At 40.1% G+C, this 25,478-nt stretch overlaps 1 protein-coding gene across 1 annotated transcript in view; it reads right to left on the reverse strand.

Moving 5' to 3' along the window:
- cos (kinesin-like protein costa) overlaps nt 1–25,478 on the reverse strand; it is a 131,323-nt gene that overhangs the window by 50,618 nt on the left and 55,227 nt on the right. Inside the window, exons 12-15 of the mRNA XM_071665289.1 lie at nt 17,554–17,712; nt 16,495–16,635; nt 10,451–10,590; nt 202–355 (exon numbers count right to left, since the gene is read on the reverse strand). Coding sequence (XP_071521390.1) covers nt 202–355; nt 10,451–10,590; nt 16,495–16,635; nt 17,554–17,712 — 594 coding nt within the window. The remainder of the gene's footprint in view (nt 1–201; nt 356–10,450; nt 10,591–16,494; nt 16,636–17,553; nt 17,713–25,478) is intronic.

Here is a 25,478-nt window from a genome sequence, read left to right on the forward strand (position 1 = left end):
ACAGAGATGGAATTAAAAATTTGAAGTAAAGACTATGCACACCACAGGACACAGCAACATGATACTCTTACAGCTATCACAGGAGCAACAAGTGTGTAACACAAAAGTACAACAGAATATTTTTATGTAACTCAGAAACAGGCATTAAAAAAAAAATATATTTCTTGAAAACAAAGATGCTATTTCATATCTATGTCCCACCTTCAAACGAATCTCTAGCTCCCTCATTCGTCGCTGGTCCATCAGTATCTGCTGTTCTAGTTCTTCTTTCCGTTGTGTCTCCTCCCTAAGGCGAGTCTGGAGTTCCTCTTGCTGCCTTCGCATCTCCCTGACACTGTTTTCTAGTTCTGCCACCCTTTCAAAGAAAAACCATGATAAGCTTTTCAAAATTATAAAACTGTACAGGTACAATCAGGCTGTGAGAACAAAAGGTATATTGGGTGAAAAAATACAATAATTTGTAAACTGTGACAATGTTGATAAAACTAGAAACAAAGTAAATGTGAAAATATAAATAAAAATGAAAAATAAATAATTTTCGTTTAAGTGAACATACATGTTAGCATGTTTGAACAGAGAATGCATCATTGGTGAAGTGAGAAGAGGTGGTGAAAGCCTTAAAGAGGAAGAAATGTGGCAAAGCAGCTGGAGTGGATGTACTGCTGTTGAATATATTAAAAAAAGAGAGTGACTATGCTGGTGACTGGATATGTATGTATGGACTCCCATGGTGTAGTGGTTAGTGTTCCTGACTGTGATGCATTCACGGGCCACCCAGGGTTGAGCGCACAAGTTTGAATCCAGGCTGCAGCAGTTGGTCCACCGTCAACCCAGCTGTTCATCCACCCCTAAGGGTTGGTCAATAAATTGGAGACCTGGCTCTGGCCAGGGTATATTTGTATATATAGCATTAATGGGATGGCCTTGATTAGGACCTCAGCTGCCCAAGCTGTATCAGCTAACATACAAATAAATGTATGGACCATTATGAGATGCCTGAGGATTGGCAGAGTGCATGAATAGTGACATTGTATAAAAGCAAGGGGGGATAAAGATGAGTGTTCAAGCTACAGAGGCATAAGTTTGCTGAGTATACCTGCTAAGTTTAACAGGAGGGTAGTGACTGAGGAAGAGTGTGGTTTCAGAAGTAGTGGAAGATGTGTAGATCAGGTGTTTGCTTTGAAGAATATGTGTCAGAAATACTTAGAGAAACAGTGGAGATTTTTATGTGGCATTTATGGGATTGAAAAAACATATGATAGGGTTGATAGAGATGCCTTGTGGAAGGTCTTAAGAATATATGGTGTGGGCAGTGAGAAGTTTTTATCAGGGTGTAAGGCATGTTTACAAGTAGGAAGAGAGGAAATGGTATGGTTCCATGTGAATATTGATCTGTAGCAGGGTGTGTAATGTCACCATGGTTGTTTATTTGTTTATAGATGGGGTGGTGCGAGAGGTTAATGCAAAACTCTTGAAGAAAGTTACGAGTATATAGCCTGTGGGGGATGAGAGGGCCTGGGAAGTGAGTCATTTGTTGTTTGCTGATGATACAGCACTGATGGCAGATTAGAAACTGCAGAAGTTGGTGACTGAGTTTGGAAAGGTGTGTGAAAGAAGGAAGTTGAGAGTGGATGTGAATTAAAGCTGGGTCATTAGGTTTAACAGAATTGAGGGACAGGTTGGATGGGTGTGAGTTTGAATGGAGAGAACTTGAAGGAATTGAAGTGTTTTAGATAAGTGGGAGAGGACATGGCAGTGAATGTAACCATGAGAGTGTAAGTGAATCATACATAGGGTGGGTGAGGGGTCGAAGGTTCTGAGAGCACTGAAGAATGTGTGGAAAGAGAGATCATTATCTGGTAGGGCATAAATGGGTATGTTTGAAGGTGTAGTAGCCCCAACATTATTATATGGATATGATGCATGGGCTATAACTGTAGAGGAGTGAGGGAGTGTTAGAAATCATTGAGGACACTATGCAGTGTAAGGTGGTTTGACCAAGTATGTAATGAAAGGGTGAAAGAGATGTGTGGTAATAAAAAGATTGTGGTTGAGAGAACAGAAGGTGTGCTGAAATGGTCTGGACATATGGAAAGAATGAGTGAGGAAAGGTTATCAAAGAAATGGAAGGAAAAAGGAGAACGGGAAGGCCAAAGTTGTGATGGAGGGATGGAGTGAAAAAGACTTTGAGCAATCAGAGCCTGAACATGCAAGAGGGTGAAAGGTATGCATGGGACAGAGAGAATTGGCACGATGTAGTACAAAGCAGTTGACATGCTGTCAACAGACAACAATGGTATGTGAAGTGTCCAGAGTAAACAATGGAAAGAGCTGTGGGGCATGGTTGTGGATAGGAAGATGTGGTTTTGATGCATTACACATGACAGACAGAGAATGGTTGTGAGCAATTGCGGGCTTTCTTCATGTGTTTCTGGGACTATCTCACTAACACAGGAAATGACAATCAGAGCTGACGAAGAATACATTTTATAGATGACAGCAAACTTTGATTTTACGTGTACTACTTTGTCAGTTTTGAAAAATTGCTCTCTCTTCAGGGCATCTCTGATCCACCTCTACAAGCTCACTGGATGAAAATTTCCATGTAATGATACTGAACAACAACATATAATCAACTTTAAAATGAGGTGCCAAAATGATGTTGGTTTAAAAACACAATCCAGCAATTCCCAAACTAACTGCACAGATGTAGCATGCCACAGATTTTCATTACAATACATCCAATTTAAAGGAAGAAATGCTTTTTGGGACAACATCCACTCACAGCAAAGGATTTAAGTTCTAAAGCACAAGAGACCCCTCTATACTAGAATAAAACTTAAACTTCAAGCACCTTTATCTATGACCAATCTATATAACAGGCAGCATAAAAACCATGAAACAGGGAATCAGACTACTTGATAAACAGGTAAACCCATCTGCAAATTATCTACCATAAACCAAGTTTATCTTAATCAACTAAACCAAATGCAGTGCCCTAGCAAACCTGCTCTTAGCCCAGCCCTTGGAAGTAACGACCTTGATAGTTATCCAGCATGAATTCATAAGTTCATACACATTTAGACACATTCAGGAAAAAAAAAAAAAAAAAAAAGCCATTTCTGAAATTCATGTACTCCCAAGTACATGGTCCAGCAAAACTAAGACTACTACTAAAAAGGAGAATGAGTTACCAGAGTTGGCTGCTTTGTTTACCATGCAATGCCATAACCTATGAAACTGCTCAGTAAATGTACTCAGCCTGATCATGGAGCAGTAAAGCTCCACATGTTTCTCAGTTATCTGTGTGATATTTTCATAAATTCATTATGATGACATTAACTCCTACATGACAATAACTCCTTAATTATGATGATATTAACTACTACATTGGATGAAATGGAAGCGCTGCCTCGTGCCTCTTCTGCTGCCTCAACATTGCACTCACGTCTGTCTGGGGTTAAAAGACTGACAGAAGATTTCTGTGGACATTCATTGAAGATTTTTGTGGAGATGCAGACATTGTGATCTTGGTGAGCCATTTTCCAACTGAGTAATGTAGTGCTGTGCGTTTGATGCTTCTACTGTGTTGCTGGGGTTTTATGATGTGACTGTGGATTGTTCGGTTGTCTGCATATGAAAGGGCCATCATGTTGAGATTTGTCTAAGGTAATGGGAGGTCTTGTAGGACCAAACTGAATAGAGTTGGAGAAAGTATTGCTCCTTAGGAACTCCATTATAGACTTTCAGAGTTTTAGAGATAAAACCATTGTGAGTGACCCTAATATGGCAGCCGGCTATGAAATTGGCCAACCACTTTTTGAAACTGATGTGGAGGGTGGTGTCAAGTATTTTTACTGTGATGATATGTTGGGGATAGCGTCAAATTCTTTATTAACGTCTGCTGCCACTAGTATTCTGCAGGAGGTTTTTGATTGGTTGAATCCATCTAGGATATGTTGTGTGACCTCAGTATGTAGTGTGGTTGTACAGTTTTTGGGTCTGAAGCCATGCTGAGTGGATGAGAGTAGGATGTTTCTGTTTGATTCTTTTGTAGATTAGTTTTTCACAGAGTTTGGATACAGAGGAGAAAAGTAGCATAAGGTGGTAGGATGAGGGGAAGTCAAGTGGTTTGGAGGGTTTTAGGACTGGTATTGTACGTTGACAAGTTTCCACATGGGGATTTTTTTGGGTAGTCAGTAGTTAAAGATATCTATAAGTGCTTGTATTGTAAATGGGCCATAGTGTTTTATATGAAGGTTCAATATATTGTCAAGGTCTGTAACAGGAAAGTTCTTAAAAGGATCTATTGCATTCCTTGTACCAGCAGGAGTGAAAGGTGGTCAAGACATTTGCCCTTTTCCACTTCCCTGGTACTCTGCCTTTCTCCAGCGATATTTTGAACAGTATTTCAAGAGATCTTCAGCACATATGATGACTTTCATTAGGACCATGAGTCCTGTACAGGTCAAGTCCCTTTAACATTCTGTTAACGTCTTTTCTACAAATCTTAATTCATTCTTAAATTTCCTCTCCATTCTTTCTTATTGGTGTTGGAGCTATAGTCTCTTCCATGGTCACAAAGTTTGAATTTGTCATTTACTTATCTATCATTCTATATCTCTGGTACCTGTTCCCACCTGGAACTCCCTCAAGAGGAGGTGTCCACAGCAATAGAATCTCCATAAGTAGTGAACTCCAGTGCTGCTTCATAGCCTTCACTGCCTCTCCCTTAACAAGCCACTGGCAGAGGGCAACTCTAAGGCAGTGTTTGCAGAGGCTCTTAACTCATGTTGCTACTGACTATTACTAGCTTTCCACATATCCTTACATCATTCTTTAACATTCTACCCTCTGAATCATTTTGCCCGATTAGATGCTCTTTAACTGACAATTTACTCATCATGCTTAATGGAAAAGCTTTTGATTTTCTCTGAGTCTGACAAAAACATTCTTCTTAAAGATTCATTGTTCCTCTTTTCTTATCCTGCTTTACTCGTTCCTTGCTCTACTATACACCTTACAAATGCTGGCCAACAAGAGTTCCACCTATATCTTCTCAACAGCACATCTTTAAGCTTTTTGATATCTTTTACTGAATCATTGATCTCTCATTCTTAACCTTCCCACAACATGTGATGCTAGAGTTACTCATGTTCCTATTCCTTCATTGTAAATTTCACTGAACCTTTCACCACCAGACCCAGGTTCAAGGGAAACATTCTTCTGAGAAAGATAGCTATCTAAATATTGAGAAATATATCCTGGTTCACAGCTTGTCTCAATGCTACCTGACTGCCATCATATTTCCTCTTTAAATCTCATCTCATCTGTATTCTGGTAAAATCCTCATTCACCACACAATCAAACTTAAGCACTACATGATCACCTTTTCAAATTGGTGTATCATATATGATATTCTCAATATCCATGATAGTATGTGCAAAGATAAGATTTATCAATAATAGTATATCCCTCCCTCTAATATGCTGATACAGGAAATTTTCCAGTACACATTCTAAGGAACTTGTGTCTCCATGATTTCCTGTCACCATGAGAATTCAAATTCCCCCAGTCTATCAATTTATAATAGAAATCACTCTTAATCAGTACTCTATCTTCTTTGAGTAGGGTATGTTTTAAAGTTTCATGTACCATCCTGATTGTCACTTCATTGTTATCATTGTACATTTTTTCTAGATCATTAAAAGTCTTTGGAGGATTGTGTATTATCGACATTATTAGGCACTTTTTACCAACAATAACCCTTTCCATAAAGTATTGTCTGAATGGACCATCTACTATTATATCCTGAAACTCAAGCATATATCTTACCAGGAGGGCCAATCCTGCTCCTCTGCTTTCTCTTTCTTCCCTTATCATCATGTACACTTCTGAAGAGAATATGTGACATCTCTCTTTAGTAAGCTTTGTTTCCACAATTCTAACAATATCAGGTGTGTTTTCCCTTGTGAGATACTAATTTTAGTTCTTGACCATTTACTATTAATTCATCAGTGTTTGTAGACTTTAGTTTCTGTCTGACATTACAACACTTAACATTACTTAACTCCCAGAAGCTGGTGGGGGTGTTCTGTCCTCTTGGCTCATTTAACGTCTCGGTGTCTCCTGTTTTTTGTCTTTGGACTATTCTTTGCCTTTTTTCCTCTCTTCCCTTGGTCTATCTCATTTGATATATACCCTACTGAACTCCACCTTGTTTTTAAGTTTCTTAACTTGCCCAAACACCTCCTTGCTAAATGAATCCAAACATTGTGAAATCATAACTAATCATCCTCTTATACATTATACTGATAATACCCACCAATTCTTCTTCTTTTCATTATCACAGATATTGCATCTGGTGATTCTATAGCCTCCAGTTATCTTTTAATAAACATTCTTCTTTCTTTCTTTCACTTTTCCTCTATATCTGGAGTACAATAATGATCTTCATCCAGTCCAAATATAATTGAATATCTACATTCATCTACCTCCTGGTTTACTGATCTCTAATTTTGGTGCCACCCACTATATACCTAAGCCTATTATTTTTATGTTTGTAAGTCCCTGTGTCCCAGGCTTTCTTTATAATCTCCCTTTGCACTTACAAGAATTAATCCTTACTGCTCTGCATTTTTCTAAATTTTCCATCCATCTGGCCATGTACATTATGTATTTAATAGTGCATACTATCTGCAATCAAACAACTGGATAACTTCCATATTCCTGTCCCTCTGCATCAGTCATCATTCTCTCAGCCTGTTTACCAGTCCCAGAAACTGCTCCTGTTCTCCCTCTCTGCACACTATTTTCACAATTTCTCTACCCTGTGTTATGGGCATTTCTTCTTCTTCAACATCCTTTAGGGCATCTAAAATAGCCCCTTCTGACCTTTCCTGCTCTATAATAATTCTCCTTTCCTTCCTCAGATGTGTGTGAACACCTATTTGTGTGCGTGGCCACCTGCCTCAATGCAGTTCATTCAAAAACCTATCAAGCCAAAATTCATGTTAACATATACTACACTTTTAAGTTTTTTCTTTAGCTGCTGTTAGTAAACATATATCCTGGAAGGAATTCTATTTTTTCCATATGGGGAGAGAATCACTTGAGATGGATTCTGCAGTCTTAGGGTTTAGGGCATCACAGAAGTAATTTTTGCAGGTGGATGAATAACATAACAATTAACTCCAGATAATGAGAAATCATGTAAAATGATGCTGATGAGATATTATGGCATTCAGTAAGGAAGGTGACAAATATGGTGAAATCTGAGGGGTAAAACTTGTATAAATCAACAGGACCTATGACAAATTCCTCTGACAGCTGTACTTTACCTTCATTTTAATGTGATTTGAAAAAAAAAAGTGAATGTTTTGGACTCATGTTCACATTCAGTTACTTGTATGTTTGTGCTGTGTATTTTTTTTTTATCTTTTTATTTTGCTTTGTCGCTGTCTCCCGCGTTTGCAAGGTAGCGCAAGGAAACAGACGAAAGAAAATGGCCAAACCCAGCCCCATACACATGTATATACACACACGTCCACACACGCAAATATACATACCTATATATCTCAATGTACACATATATATACACACACAGACACATACATATATACCCATGCACACAATTCACACTGTCTGCCTTTATTCATTGCCATCGCCACCTCGCCACACATGGGATACCATCCCCCACCCCCCTCATGTGTGCGGGGTAGTGCTAGGAAAAGACAACAAAGGCCTCATTCGTTCACACTCAGTCTCTAGGTGTCATGCAATAATGCCCAAAACCACAGCTCCCTTTCCACATCCAGGCCCCACACAGCTTTCCATTGTTTACCCCAGACGCTTCACATGCCCTGATTCAATCCACTGACAGCACGTCAACCCTGGTATACCACATTGATCCAATTCACTCTATTCCTTGCCCGCCTTTCACCCTCCTGCATGTTCAGACCCCGATCACTCAAAATCTTTTTCACTCCATCTTTCCACCTCCAATTTGGTCTCCCTCTTCTCCTCGTTCCCTCCACCTCCGACACATATATCCTCTTGGTCAATCTTTCCTCACTCATCTCTCCATGTGCCCAAACCATTTCAAAACACCCTCTTCTGCTCTCTCAACCACGCTCTTTTTATTTCCACACATCTCTCTTACCCTTACATTGCTTACTCGATCAAACCACCTCACACCACACATTGTCCTCAAACATCTCATTTCCAGCACATCCACCCTCCTGCACACAACTCCATCCATAGCCCATGCCTCGCAACCATACAACATTGCTGGAACCACTATTCCTTCAAACATACCCATTTTTGCTTTCCGAGATAATGTTCTCGACTTCCACACATTCTTCAAGGCTCCCAGGATTTTCGCCCCCTCCCCCACCCTATGATTCACTTCTGCTTCCATGGTTCCATCCGCTGCCAGATCCACTCCCAGATATCTAAAACACTTTACTTCTTCCAGTTTTTCTCCATTCAAACTTACCTCCCAATTGACTTGACCCTTAACCTTACTGTATCTAATAACCTTGCTCTTATTCACATTTACTCTTAACTTTCCTCTTTCACACACTTTACCAAACTCAGTCACCAGCTTCTGCAGTTTCTCACATGAATCAGCCACCAGCGCTGTATCATCAGCGAACAACAACTGACTCACTTCCCAAGCTCTCTCATCCACAACAGACTTCATTCTTGCCCCTCTTTCCAAAACTCTTGCATTCACCTCCCTAACAACCCCATCCATAAACAAATTAAACAACCATGGAGACATCACACACCCCTGCCGCAAACCTACATTCACTGAGAACCAATCACTTTCCTCTCTTCCTACACGTACACATGCCTTACATCCTCGATAAAAACTTTTCACTGCTTCTAACAACTTTCCTCCCACACCATATATTCTTAATACCTTCCAAAGAGCATCTCTATCAACTCTATCATATGCCTTCTCCAGTACAAATCCATTTGCTTTTCTAAGTATTTCTCACATACATTCTTCAAAGCAAACACCTGATCCACACATCCTCTACCACTTCTGAAACCACACTGCTCTTCCCCAATCTGATGCTCTGTACATGCCTTCACCCTCTCAATCAATACCCTCCCATATAATTTACCAGGAATACTCAACAAACTTATACCTCTGTAATTTGAGCACTCACTCCTATCCCCTTTGCCTTTGTACAATGGCACTATGCACGCATTCCGCCAATCCTCAGGCACCTCACCATGAGTCATACATACATTAAATAACCTTACCAACCAGTCAACAATACAGTCACCCCCTTTTTTAATAAATTCCACTGCAATACCATCCAAACCTGCTGCCTTGCCGGCTTTCATCTTCTGCAAAGCTTTTACTACCTCTTCTCTGTTTACCAAATCATTTTCCCCAACCCTCTCACTTTGCACACCACCTCGACCAAGACACCCTATATCTGCCACTCTATCATCAAACACATTCAACAAACCTTCAAAATACTCACTCCATCTCCTTCTCACATCACCACTACTTGTTATCACCTCCCCATTTGCGCCTTTCACTGAAGTCCCCATTTGCTTCCTTAATCTTACGCACTTTATTTACCTCCTTCCAGAACATCTTTTTATTCTCCCTAAAATTTAATGATACTCTCTCACCCCAACTCTCATTTGCCCTCTTTTTCACCTCTTGCACCTTTCTCTTGACCTCCTGTCTCTTTCTTCTATACATCTCCCACTCAATTGCATTTTTTCCCTGCAAATATCGTCCAAATGCCTCTCTCTTCTCTTTCACTAATAATCTTACTTCTTCATCCCACCACTCACTACCCTTTCTAATCAACCCACCTCCCACGCTTCTCATGCCACAAGCATGTATTTGGTTCCCAAAAAACCATTTCAAGAACAAATTTCTTCAATATATGGTAAGAGAAAGGTAACCACAATGTTGTTTATATATTTCCACTTAAATAGTGAAAATTAAGGTAAATCTTTGCTTATAACCACTGTTAGATGAATCTTACTTGGGTTCTGTTGTTTTGTATAGGCATTTCTCTTACTCTTAAGTTAATTAACACCACATTTTCCTTGGACTTAATGGCCCTTCCCACCAGTTCTTACATATTACTATAGGATGACATAAAGAAGAAAAGATCAATACATTACTGCAGGGTCAAAACACTTTTCTAAAGTTTCAAGAGACCAATGATATCCTTCCTTCCACTTTCATGAGTTACTTCTTTGTTGTCCTCGAATTACATATATATCAATAATGGTAACAAAGTAATGATAATAAAAGGTTTACCCAATAAATGAGACTGTTTAACAATTATGCTGAGGTAAGACAGTTTACTCTTACTGTTATAATAAAGATCATTTCATGAGAAGCTCAACAGCTATTTCATTTAATATGCATAAATGTATAAAAATTGTAAAACATCAAGAATCTTACTTAGTGTCTGTCTGTTGTGAGATGTCTGCCACTTTTTCCAATGTTGTTAATTTTTTCTGGTAATGTGATATCTGTTTCTTCAGTGAGTCAACACGACTGCGAAACTGACTCACATCTTGAGATTCCCCTTCACGAAGCTCCTAAAAGATGTACTTATTAAAATACACTGTTATCAGCAGTACCTTAAAGACTAGTTATGTATTGAAACTATTCAACTTCATCTTGAACACTAGTTAAGTATGAAAACAAAAATTATATGGATATCATATAATTCTTAATGGTAAATGCATCTTCTACAAATCTAATTTCAGTCAATATATCTATAACATTACTAAAACAATTATCTAGCCAGCTTAATAACATCTTTCCATCATTTCAAGAAGGACACTGCAAAAAGAAAATAATTTCCATAATTAATCCATGCACACAGGGTAGATGTTCTTCAGGATATCATCAAATCCAGCTTGCTGAAAGAATCAGGAAGTGAGTCATCAAGCACTTTGAAAGTTAAGACACACTAAAGTAATCCTTCTTTTATCATCCAGAAAAGCTGATCCTTCCAGATGGTGTCACATGGTGCAAAACCCCATAATCATTTACCTTTGATGCCAATAATCACACACAGACATACAGACACACACACACACTCACCCCAAAAAAAAAAAAATCAGTTTCATGCCTTGGATGATGTCATGGGGAACAAACTCAAAGTAAGGCTCATTGGTGACTGTATGATCTGAGGATAGCTGGAGGAATTCTGTGCCAGAAACCCTTTATGCCATTAACATTATTGTTTTCCAGGTGCCACAATAGAGGATGTTACCAATGCTGTAAAGGAAGTAAGTGAAGGCACTAATGATAATACACTTGTTTATTTGTCATGTATGTACTCACAGTGTACTGAAGCAGAGATCACAGGGCCATTGGAGAAATATAGCTGGCTTATTCATCATTTCTGAGATTTTTTTTTTTTTTTTTTTTTTTTTTTTTTTATACTTTGTCGCTGTCTCCCGCATTTGCGAGGTAGCGCAAGGAAACAGACGAAAGAAATGGCCCAACCCCCCCCCCCCCATACACATGTACATACACACGTCCACACACGCAAATATACATACCTACACAGCTTTCCATGGTTTACCCCAGACGCTTCACATGCCTTGATTCAATCCACTGACAGCACGTCAACCCCTGTATACCACATCGCTCCAATTCACTCTATTCCTTGCCCTCCTTTCACCCTCCTGCATGTTCAGGCCCCGATCACACAAAATCTTTTTCACTCCATCTTTCCACCTCCAATTTGGTCTCCCTCTTCTCCTCGTTCCCTCCACCTCCGACACATATATCCTCTTGGTCAATCTTTCCTCACTCATTCTCTCCATGTGCCCAAACCATTTCAAAACACCCTCTTCTGCTCTCTCAACCACGCTCTTTTTATTTCCACACATCTCTCTTACCCTTACGTTACTTACTCGATCAAACCACCTCACACCACACATTGTCCTCAAACATCTCATTTCCAGCACATCCATCCTCCTGCGCACAACTCTATCCATAGCCCACGCCTCGCAACCATACAACATTGTTGGAACCACCATTCCCTCAAACATACCCATTTTTGCTTTCCGAGATAATGTTCTCGACTTCCACACATTTTTCAAGGCTCCCAAAATTTTCGCCCCCTCCCCCACCCTATGATCCACTTCCGCTTCCATGGTTCCATCCGCTGCCAGATCCACTCCCAGATATCTAAAACACTTCACTTCCTCCAGTTTTTCTCCATTCAAACTCACCTCCCAATTGACTTGACCCTCAACCCTACTGTACCTAATAACCTTGCTCTTATTCACATTGACTCTTAACTTTCTTCTTCCACACACTTTACCAAACTCAGTCACCAGCTTCTGCAGTTTCTCACATGAATCAGCCACCAGCGCTGTATCATCAGCGAACAACAACTGACTCACTTCCCAAGCTCTCTCATCCCCAACAGACTTCATACTTGCCCCTCTTTCCAGGACTCTTGCATTTACCTCCCTAACAACCCCATCCATAAACAAATTAAACAACCATGGAGACATCACACACCCCTGCCGCAAACCTACATTCACTGAGAACCAATCACTTTCCTCTCTTCCTACACGTACACATGCCTTACATCCTCGATAAAAACTTTTCACTGCTTCTAACAACTTGCCTCCCACACCATATATTCTTAATACCTTCCACAGAGCATCTCTATCAACTCTATCATATGCCTTCTCCAGATCCATAAATGCTACATACAAATCCATTTGCTTTTCTAAGTATTTCTCACATACATTCTTCAAAGCAAACACCTGATCCACACATCCTCTACCACTTCTGAAACCGCACTGCTCTTCCCCAATCTGATGCTCTGTACATGCCTTCACCCTCTCAATCAATACCCTCCCATATAATTTACCAGGAATACTCAACAAACTTATACCTCTGTAATTTGAGCACTCACTCTTATCCCCTTTGCCTTTGTACAATGGCACTATGCACGCATTCCGCCAATCCTCAGGCACCTCACCATGAGTCATACATACATTAAATAACCTTACCAACCAGTCAACAATACAGTCACCCCCTTTTTTTCTGAGATAAAACAAATAATGTTAAAGGAGTTCTTCTCAGGATCACCATCGGGAAGCTTCTTAGTAAGGCGCTCAGTCTAAACAACAGATTAGTGAACATGTTTTCAGGTGGGAGATGAGTTCATAAACTTGTGGCAGCATTTCTACATAAGTATGATATGTTTATGAAGGATGAACTACACCAGAATGAAGTGGGAGCTGCACATTTAGTGAGTCTAAACATCACTCCCTCCTTAACTATCACATCCTCCCCCCCTGGACACCATTCTCTCTCTCTTATCATCACTATTCCCTCTCTCCCTATCTACCACATCTCCCACCACACCCCCATTCCCTCCTTCCCTGGCCACTATACCCCTCCACACCAGCAACCAACCTTGAATGATGGATGGCACTGTCCAGCAGTATAACCATTCACTCCACCACTTTCCCATTCCATACCTCCCATATTGCCAGCACAGCCTTCCTGATCAACAATAAAATATTTTCCCAAAAATTTTTGACATCAGCAGTCAGCAATTTCTATCCACTCATAAAATGGATGAATTATTGGCAAATCTGTATGAGTTTGTTAGTCACTGTGCATCTGGCAACTTACTCTCAATGGTCACTAATAGATAAGGGATTCTTTTCCCAGCAAGATCATGGTAAACTAGGAGCTCCAAGAATATGAACTGGAGGCTTATCTCAGGAGAACAGCTTAAAGTAACAGCCATGCTTAGGAGGGATAGCACACACCTAGTGAAGAACCAGAAATGAAAAGTTCACAACACATAAGCAGCACAAGGTGGGCCTCATCAATTTTTGCTCAGTTCCAGTCTCATATCTCCAATAAATATTAAGAAAGACATGATCTTGATTTGTGGGTAGAGGAAAAACAAACATGGTATAGAACAGCAACTAGAGATGCTCTGGAAAAAAAGGTCTTTAAATTCCTATTAGAAAATAAAGCCCTGCAAGGAATCACCTCACTTCCAATCCTGTGTTCCCTAGGGTGGCTTTATTCCCAAATCTATAACACTCCCTTCACTTGGTGCAAATTCTCATGACTACTTGTCTGCTAAATGTCAACTGACATCAATGGGAGAGAATCCGGAAGTGATAAGGCTTTGAACAGTTAATGTTTGAGGTATGGGACCTGCCAGTATTCTGTAATGGGTCAAAGGATGAACCCACCCAACTGTGAACAGGGGGTGTAGGGTTCTTTATCTAAAAGTTGCACTCAACACTCTAGCTCTGAGAGAAAACTAGTTTCCATAAATCAAACACTCCCTTCACTTGGTGCAAATTCTCATGACTACTTGTCTGCTAAATGTCAACTGACATCAATGGGAGAGAATCCGGAAGTGATAAGGCTTTGAACAGTTAATGTCTGATCCTGAAAGGGTACAATTCAAGGCTAGAATCAGTATTACTGCCAAGCAATACTGCTCTAGTCCTTATCTCCTAGGAATAACTCCCCCTCTATGGGACCCATACACTCAGAAGCCTAAAAAAATGATTAGAAAATGCCTAAATCATAGGGGAAACATACCTAATGTGGTGATAGGGTGGCAGAGGGAACACAGAGGTGAAAGACACATGAAAGTGTCAAATACTACCCACAGAACTCTCAATTCCAATGATACTGCAAAAAGTCATTTCAAAAACTACAGGTCATGCTGTACCAAAGAATCAACTAATTCCCTCCAATATTATCATATAAATACCATGATACAAACTTATATACTGGGGAACAGGGATTAAAATCTGAAGAAAAAAGACAAAGGCAGAGGTGAGGGAAACAAGAGAGTCCTGTTACCATACCAGTTGCTATTCACTCAATAATTTATCAAAAACCATTAAATTCTGGGAGCCTTGAAGAATGTGTGGAAGTCGAGAACATTATCTCGGAAAGCAAAAATGGGTATGTTTGAAGGAATAGTGGTTCCAGCAATGTTGTATGGTTGCGAGGCGTGGACTATGGATAGAGTTGTGCGCAGGAGGATGGATGTGCTGGAAATGAGATGTTTGAGGACAATGTGTGGTGTGAGGTGGTTTGATCGAGTAAGTAACGTAAGGGTAAGAGAGATGTGTGGAAATAAAAAGAGCGTGGTTGAGAGAGCAGAAGAGGGTGTTTTGAAATGGTTTGGTTACATGGAGAGAATGAGTGAGGAAAGATTGACCAAGAGGATATATGTGTCGGAGGTGGAGGGAACGAGGAGAAGAGGGAGACCAAATTGGAGGTGGAAAGATGGAGTGAAAAAGATTTTGTGTGATCGGGGCCTGAACATGCAGGAGGGTGAAAGGAGGGCAAAGAATAGAGTGAATTGGAGCGATGTGGTATACCGGGGTTGACGTGCTGTCAGTGGATTGAATCAAGGCATGTGTATGGGGGTGGGTTGGGCCATTTCTTTCGTCTGTTTCCTTGCGCTACCTCGCAAACGCGGGAGACAGCGACAAAGCAAAAAAAAAAAAAAGAAAAACAAATTATGAAAGTATCTAGTTGTACCAACTCAACCAAATAAATCCCTCCAATATTACCATACACACATCACAGTAAAAATACTATTCACAGGGGGAAAAAGGAATAAACTCTGAAGAAAAAAGGGAGAAAGCAAAGGTGAAAAGAGACACAGGACATAATACCAAATGTTGATCATTCAACAATCCCAGTATTACTGTAACATGCCATATATAAAACAACTGGTTGTATCAGCTAACCAGCCAACTCCATTACTGTATACATCATTAAAACATATCAGAGCTATTGGTAAACAGACAAAAAGACAAAAGAAATAACATGGGCACTAGAACTATCAATGTAGAGGTAATCAAGAACGCTTACCTCCAAGTCATGTGAATAGCCTTAACACCCATATTTCCTTTAGGTGTTCAAGACAGTTCACAAACCACAAACACGAAAGCATGGTTGGCCCTGAATACAAATGTCAGTAATACCGAAGCAACATCTACAAGACACAGTATACATGTACATAAGTACAAAATAAAAATTACCAAAAAATTAATAAAGTGCTAGAAAGGGATGCTGTTGCATAGAAGTTGGCTGCATAGCAGGACTTGGCATGTACAGTCATCCTGAAACCAAGAATTGTGTGAGTTTTTAGTGATTGGTAAGAGGCAGGTCAGTAACAACAACCAGATGACAGCTGCTAATTTGGCATGGGTGAACTTGGAGAAACAAGAATTGGCAGCAGATTCCAATGAGTCATCCACAAGAGATGAGTGTAAGCTGCTGCCTCCACACCAATTATGAAGCTGGACAGGGTCTTAGCCAGTATATTTCCAAGGAATATATCTCACGCTCATGGGACAAACTGCAAAGGAGGGAAATTCTTCATGCAGTGTGTCTGAACATTACAAAAAAAATGCTGAAGACTTACTAAATATTCATTAATAAATATGACAAAGTACAAGACACACCCTGAGTTGACTTTGTGCTTCTTGATATAATTGGCGTGCATGATGAACCTCCTTTTCAAGTCGTCCCATCTTAGCTTCACATTTTCGTTTTGTTACTTCAGCCTCACCTCCACTACGTACCAATTCACGAATGAATGCCTCCTGTGAATTAAAGAAATTGAATTATTGGGAATCACAATCCATGATGAAATATGCACAACAAAGAATACATCATGTGAATACCCATAAGAACCTGAAAATCCAGGATTTGTGACAAAAATACTACATTCCTAACAGCATAGTTTTTCAGACCACTGTTGCTTCAATCTTACAATTATATAATCCTTGACATTCACATGTACTTGTGTCAGTAATAAAAGGCTCTGTCACATTCACTATGGCAACATGAGTAAAATCTAGGAGTAAAAACTGGGTTATTTGGTTACAGATAAAAGCCACTCTGAAGTCAAAATCAATCTAATGCTTATCCCTTAACCCTTTAATTGAATAATTAATTTTTAGGGAGATGCCCGAAAGTGTCAATAAGCCACCAAAAAACTGAATTATTAATCTGAGACATTCTTAATTACTTTTTTAACAGCAAAGGGATATTTCATAGATCTGGCACTAAAATTTCTTGAAACCCATAATGGATGAAGACAATGATAATTCATATCAGATGCAAAACTATGTGAAGAAGTGTCCTCCTATGAATGGTGTGTAAAGTCACTTAATTCAGTCAGTTAACAGCAACAATCATAATTCATCTTAAGTAAACATATATAAATATATGGAAGCATTACCTGACATTAGCAATCATTTAGTACATCTACCCAACTGGCTATGCAAAGTTGTGAGTTTTACATGTATTCTCAAAAACAAGGGGGGAGGGGGGATCAAGGAAAATACAAAACTAGAAAATCTAATTAAAAATGTGCAAAACATTTGGAACACTAGTGCATATGTGTATGACAGGGGTAATTCATGGTAGAACTAGAGATGTGTAATTCAGCTCCATGCTATAAGAATGCTATCAAGACCTAATCTAAAGCATAAAACATATATTCAATTATTTCTTACTTTCAACCGGATTGTGGCATTTAGTTGTTTCAGTCTCTGCTGAGCTGCTCTTAACTCTACGCTGACTCTTCGTACTTGGCCACGTCGAGACTCTTGTGATGCTGATAATTTCTTTACTTCTTCTAATATGGACATGCAACTGAGCTCATCCTCTGTATTCTAAAAAAATTTGTTATTGAAATATGGCAACCTCTTACAAGAAAGTTTGAAAAGAAAAATTCTACACAAAACAAAAATGGAAAATATATAGAAGTAAAAACAATCTCCATGAATCCTTTAATTCTTTTCTTAAATCATGAATAAACCAATTAAAAAGATTCTGAATTTTTCAGAGAATTCTAATGAGATTGAAGGAAAATTATGAGTAACAGCCCATGGCCCTTCTTCCATTAACCATTGTCAAGATCCTAAATTCAAAATTCAAACACAATCACATGCAAGTACACTCCAGCTCTTGGATGACAATTTGGGACACTTAGCTTCTAAGTACCTGAAGTGCAAAGTTAAAGGAAGCTAGAGTTCTAATAAGGGCCACTGAAATGGTCTTTTATTTAGAAATTACAGGATATGTGACAAATCAAAGGTAAGAGGAGAGTACTCACTCTCAGAGAGAGTTATTCATAAGTGATACCAATTGTGTCATACTGATACTTTATTCTGAGATATCCAAAAACAGTCATTAACAAAAGTCAAGTAATTATAGCAAATGCTTATATTTTTTTTTTTTTTTTTTTATACTTTGTCGCTGTCTCCCGCGTTTGCGAGGTAGCGCAAGGAAACAGACGAAAGAAATGGCCCAACCCCCCCCCATACACATGTATATACATACGTCCACACACGCAAATATACATACCTACACAGCTTTCCATGGTTTACCCCAGACGCTTCACATGCCCTGATTCAATCCACTGACAGCACATCAGCCCCGGTATACCACATCGCTCCAATTCACTCTGTTCCTTGCCCTCCTTTCACCCTCCTGCATGTTCAGGCCCCGATCACACAAAATCTTTTTCACTCCATCTTTCCACCTCCAATTTGGTCTCCCTCTTCTCCTTGTTCCCTCCACCTCCGACACATATATCCTCTTGGTCAATCTTTCCTCACTCATCCTCTCCATGTGCCCAAACCACTTCAAAACACCCTCTTCTGCTCTCTCAACCACGCTCTTTTTATTTCCACACATCTCTCTTACCCTCACGTTACTCACTCGATCAAACCACCTCACACCACACATTGTCCTCAAACATCTCATTTCCAGCACATCCATCCTCCTGCGCACAACTCTATCCATAGCCCACGCCTCGCAACCATACAACATTGTTGGAACCACTATTCCTTCAAACATACCCATTTTTGCTTTCCGAGACAATGTTCTCGACTTCCACACATTCTTCAAGGCTCCCAGAATTTTCGCCCCCTCCCCCACCCTATGATCCACTTCCGCTTCCATGGTTCCATCCGCTGCCAGATCCACTCCCAGATATCTAAAACACTTCACTTCCTCCAGTTTTTCTCCATTCAAACTCACCTCCCAATTGACTTGACCCTCAACCCTACTGTACCTAATAACCTTGCTCTTATTCACATTTACTCTTAACTTTCTTCTTCCACACACTTTACCAAACTCAGTCACCAGCTTCTGCAGTTTCTCACATGAATCAGCCACCAGCGCTGTGTCATCAGCGAACAACAACTGACTCACTTCCCAAGCTCTCTCATCCCCAACAGACTTCATACTTGCCCCTCTTTCCAAAACTCTTGCATTTACCTCCCTAACAACCCCATCCATAAACAAATTAAACAACCATGGAGACATCACACACCCCTGCCGCAAACCTACATTCACTGAGAACCAATCACTTTCCTCTCTTCCTACACGTACACATGCCTTACATCCTCGATAAAAACTTTTCACTGCTTCTAACAACTTTCCTCCCACACCATATATTCTTAATACCTTCCACAGAGCATCTCTATCAACTCTATATATATATAAATATATATTTTTTTTTTTGCTTTGTCACTGTCTCCCGCGTTTGCGAGGTAGCGCAAGGAAACAGACGAAAGAAATGGCCCAACCCACCCCCATACACATGTATATACATACACGTCCACACACGCAAATATACATACCTATACATCTCAATGTACACATATATATACACACACAGACACATACATATATACCCATGCACCCAATTCACATTGTCTGCCTTTATTCATTCCCATCGCCACTTCACCATACATGGAATACCATCCCCCTCCCCCCTCATGTGTGCGAGGTAGCGATAGGAAAAGACAACAAAGGCCCCATTCGTTCACACTCAGTCTCTAGCTGTCATGCAATAATGCCCGAAACCACAGCTCCCTTTCCACATATATGTATATGGTAGAGGATGTGTGGATCAGGTGTTTGCTTTGAAGAATGTATGTGAGAAATACTTAGAAAAGCAAATGGATTTGTATGTAGCATTTATGGATCTGGAGAAGGCATATGATAGAGTTGATAGAGATGCTCTGTGGAAGGTATTAAGAATATAAGGTGTGGGAGGAAAGTTGTTAGAAGCAGTGAAAAGTTTTTATCGAGGATGTAAGGCATGTGTACGTGTAGGAAGAGAGGAAAGTGATTGGTTCTCAGTGAATGTAGGTTTGCAGCAGGGGTGTGTGATGTCTCCATGGTTGTTTAATTTGTTTATGGATGGGGTTGTTAGGGAGGTAAATGCAAGAGTTTTGGAAAGAGGGGCAAGTATGATGTCTGTTGGGGATGAGAGAGCTTGGGAAGTGAGTCAGTTGTTGTTCGCTGATGATACAGCGCTGGTGGCTGATTCATGTGAGAAACTGCAGAAGCTGGTGACTGAGTTTGGTAAAGTGTGTGGAAGAAGAAAGTTAAGAGTAAATGTGAATAAGAGCAAGGTTATTAGGTACAGTAGGGTTGAGGGTCAAGTCAATTGGGAGGTGAGTTTGAATGGAGAAAAACTGGAGGAAGTGAAGTGTTTTAGATATCTGGGAGTGGATCTGGCAGCGGATGGAACCATGGAAGCGGAAGTGGATCATAGGGTGGGGGAGGGGGCGAAAATTCTGGGGGCCTTGAAGAATGTGTGGAAGTCGAGAACATTATCTCGGAAAGCAAAAATGGGTATGTTTGAAGGAATAGTGGTTCCAACAATGTTGTTGCGAGGCGTGGGCTATGGATAGAGTTGTGCGCAGGAGGATGGATGTGCTGGAAATGAGATGTTTGAGGACAATGTGTGGTGTGAGGTGGTTTGATCGAGTGAGTAACGTAAGGGTAAGAGAGATGTGTGGAAATAAAAAGAGCGTGGTTGAGAGAGCAGAAGAGGGTGTTTTGAAGTGGTTTGGGCACATGGAGAGAATGAGTGAGGAAAGATTGACCAAGAGGATATATGTGTCGGAGGTGGAGGGAACGAGGAGAAGAGGGAGACCAAATTGGAGGTGGAAAGATGGAGTGAAAAAGATTTTGTGTGATCGGGGCCTGAACATGCAGGAGGGTGAAAGGAGGGCAAGGAATAGAGTGAATTGGAGCGATGTGGTATACCGGGGTTGACGTGCTGTCAGTGGATTGAATCAAGGCATGTGAAGCGTCTGGGGTAAACCATGGAAAGCTGTGTAGGTATGTATATTTGCGTGTGTGGACGTATGTATATACATGTGTATGGGGGGGGGGTTGGGCCATTTCTTTCGTCTGTTTCCTTGCGCTACCTCGCAAACGCGGGAGGCAGCGACAAAGTATAATAAAAAAAAATAAATATATATATATATATATATATATATATATATATATATATATATAGGGTGGGGGAGGGGCAAAAATCCTGGGAGCCTTGAAGAATGTTTGGAAGTCGAGAACATTATCTCGGAAAGCAAAAATGGGTATGTTTGAAGGAATAGTGGTTCCAACAATGTTGTATGGTTGCGAGGCGTGGGCTATGGATAGAGTTGTGCGCAGGAGGATGGATGTGCTGGAAATGAGATGTTTGAGGACAATGTGTGGCGTGAGGTGGTTTGATCGAGTAAGTAATGTAAGGGTAAGAGAGATGTGTGGAAATAAAAAGAGCGTGGTTGAGAGAGCAGAAGAGGGTGTTTTGAAATGGTTTGGGCACATGGAGAGAATGAGTGAGGAAAGATTGACCAAGAGGATATGTGTCGGAGGTGGAGGGAACGAGGAGAAGAGGGAGACCAAATTGGAGGTGGAATGATGGAGTGAAAAAGATTTTGTGTGATCGGGGCCTGAACATGCAGGAGGGTGAAAGGAGGGCAAGGAATAGAGTGAATTGGAGCGATGTGGTATACCGGGGTTGACGTGCTGTCAGTGGATTGAATCAAGGCATGTGAAGCGTCTGGGGTAAACCATGGAAAGCTGTGTAGGTATGTATATTTGCGTGTGTGGACGTATGTATATACATGTGTATGGGGGGGGGTTGGGGGTTGGGCCATTTCTTTCATCTGTTTCCTTGCGCTACCTCGCAAACGCGGGAGACAGTGACAAAGTATAATAAAATAAATAAATAATTATTTTTTTTTTATTATACTGAGAGGTGCAACTGGAGGGATGTCTGATCATTATCTTGTGGAGGCTAAGGTGAAGATTTGTATGGGTTTTCAGAAAAGAAGAGTGAATGTTGGGGTGAAGAGGGTGGTGAGAGTAAGTGAGCTTGGGAAGGAGACTTGTGTGAGGAAGTACCAGGAGAGACTGAGTACAGAATGGAAAAAGGTGAGAACAATGGAAGTAAGGGGAGTGGGGGAGGAATGGGATGTATTTAGGGAATCAGTGATGGATTGCGCAAAAGATGCTTGTGGCATGAGAAGAGTGGGAGGTGGGTTGATTAGAAAGGGTAGTGAGTGGTGGGATGAAGAAGTAAGAGTATTAGTGAAAGAGAAGAGAGAGGCATTTGGACGATTTTTGCAGGGAAAAAATGAAATTGAGTGGGAGATGTATAAAAGAAAGAGACAGGAGGTCAAGAGAAAGGTGCAAGAGGTGAAAAAAAGGGCAAATGAGAGTTGGGGTGAGAGAGTATCATTAAATTTTAGGGAGAATAAAAAGATGTTCTGGAAGGAGGTAAATAAAGTGCGTAAGACAAGGGAGCAAATGGGAACTTCAGTGAAGGGCGCAAATGGGGAGGTGATAACAAGTAGTGGTGATGTGAGAAGGAGATGGAGTGAGTATTATGAAGGTTTGTTGAATGTGTTTGATGATAGAGTGGCAGATATAGGGTGTTTTGGTCGAGGTGGTGTGCAAAGTGAGAGGGTTAGGGAAAATGATTTGGTAAACAGAGAAGAGGTAGTGAAAGCTTTGCGGAAGATGAAAGCCGGCAAGGCAGCAGGTTTGGATGGTATTGCAGTGGAATTTATTAAAACAGGGGGTGACTGTTTTGTTGACTGGTTGGTAAGGTTATTTAATGTATGTATGACTCATGGTGAGGTGCCTGAGGATTGGCGGAATGCGTGCATAGTGCCATTGTACAAAGGCAAAGGGGATAAGAGTGAGTGCTCAAATTACAGAGGTATAAGTTTGTTGAGTATTCCTGGTAAATTATATGGGAGGGTATTGATTGAGAGGGTGAAGGCATGTACAGAGCATCAGATTGGGGAAGAGCAGTGTGGTTTCAGAAGTGGTAGAGGATGTGTGGATCAGGTGTTTGCTTTGAAGAATGTATGTGAGAAATACTTAGAAAAGCAAATGGATTTGTATGTAGCATTTATGGATCTGGAGAAGGCATATGATAGAGTTGATAGAGATGCTCTGTGGAAGGTATTAAGAATATATGGTGTGGGAGGAAAGTTGTTAGAAGCAGTGAAAAGTTTTTATCGAGGATGTAAGGCATGTGTATGTGTAGGAAGAGAGGAAAGTGATTGGTTCTCAGTGAATGTAGGTTTGCGGCAGGGGTGTGTGATGTCTCCATGGTTGTTTAATTTGTTTATGGATGGGGTTGTTAGGGAGGTAAATGCAAGAGTTTTGGAAAGAGGGGCAAGTATGAAGTCTGTTGGGGATGAGAGAGCTTGGGAAGTGAGTCAGTTGTTGTTCGCTGATGATACAGCGCTGGTGGCTGATTCATGTGAGAAACTGCAGAAGCTGGTGACTGAGTTTGGTAAAGTGTGTGGAAGAAGAAAGTTAAGAGTCAATGTGAATAAGAGCAAGGTTATTAGGTACAGTAGGGTTGAGGGTCAAGTCAATTGGGAGGTGAGTTTGAATGGAGAAAAACTGGAGGAAGTGAAGTGTTTTAGATATCTGGGAGTGGATCTGGCAGCGGATGGAACCATTATATTCAGCATGAAAAATTGGCCTCATCCTTTAGTACTGAAGCAAATCAATTTTCTAAGGAAAAATAAGAAAAATGCATTGTAAAAAACAGTTCAGGCTATCTATATGCCAAAAATCTTTTTTCAAACTGAAGTTTAACATACTGAAAAGCTTTTATGCTTGAAATGAAATCATGAAGTAAATAAAATAGGGGAGAAAGAATACGTCCCACGTATTCCCTGCGTGTCGTAGAAGGCGACTAAAAGGGAAGGGAGCGGGGGGCTGGAAATCCTCCCCTCTCATTTTTTTTTTTTTTTTTTCCAAAAGAAGGAACAGAGAAGAGGGCCAGGTGAGGATATTCCCTCAAAGGCCCAGTCCTCTGTTCTTAACGCTACCTCGCTATCGCGGGAAATAGCGAATAGTATGAAAAAAAAAAAAAAAAAAAAAAAAAATAATCATAAAATATATTCATCATGTAATCAGTTAAATGCTTAAATACAAAAATTTATGGCCACAAACAATATATCAAGCCCATAATAATTTTCAGAATTACAAAAACACCCTATTAAGGTTTTTAAAAGCAAATCAAAAATACTTTAGTAAGAAAGCAAAAAGTTCCACTAATATTTCAGAGTATCTTTAAGGCCTAAAAACATTTTGCTTCAAACTTAGAATAAATGATAATGCAAGGCTTATATACTTCAAATGATAATGTAAAATATCTTATTATGCTCTTTACATCTGACAAACACAGAAAAATTATGAAGTGAATAATTATAAAATATTTCAAACATTTAATAATTTAAATGCTTAACTACAGGAAAAAATGGCCCTCAAACAATATTTCATCCAGTTACAAAGACCTTTTCAGTGACAAAACACCTGTTGTACCTGAATTACCTTTACAAAAAACAAATTGTATTGGAATGAAGTTGGCAACATCTGTCCATGACTACAAGGCAAATGGGAGATATCACAAAACACCTCCCCTTCTCGGACTGGGACTGGGATCTTCATCCTCACTGCTGACGATATCTTGCTCTTTTTCCTCCTGCCTTCAGTCTTCCACATTTTTGTGAAAACTACATCCACTTCATTCACTAATTCTTTCCTCTAAAATGTTCGATGTACCTAATACATCCATGTAATAATTTGGATTTTCATGTGGCTCGATCATACATTTCAGCATTGTGTTGGATACTGGCCGCTCAAGTGAAATACATTTAGACCAATGTATGGAAATAAGATCTGAGATGCCAGTTCATGCATTCTAAACTGTTAAACACCTCTATGGCCATGTGTGGACTTTTCAAAAATGAAATCCCACATATGGGATACTCGTAGTCAACTCACTTAGCTGGAGCGGGTCATATATAGGATACCAGCAGTCAAAGAATCATAAACATAACTTAATCTAAGCACAATAATACCCACCTACAATTACATATCTTATAGTTTCAAACAATCTTGCTGAATCTCCTTTAAGCATTCCCATCCCTAAGTAACACCATACAATCCTTCAGTTAAGTCCTTCACATCATTTGTCTTCCTTTCAGCACATTCACATTGCTGCAGAATTCCATCAATCAATTTCTAAATCACTTCATCTAACACTCTAATTACTCATTTTACACCACATCCAAATTCTTGAAAGTAGTTCTCAACA

This window comes from Panulirus ornatus, chromosome 10, assembly GCF_036320965.1.
Source record: "Panulirus ornatus isolate Po-2019 chromosome 10, ASM3632096v1, whole genome shotgun sequence".
Lineage (NCBI taxonomy): Eukaryota > Metazoa > Arthropoda > Malacostraca > Decapoda > Palinuridae > Panulirus > Panulirus ornatus.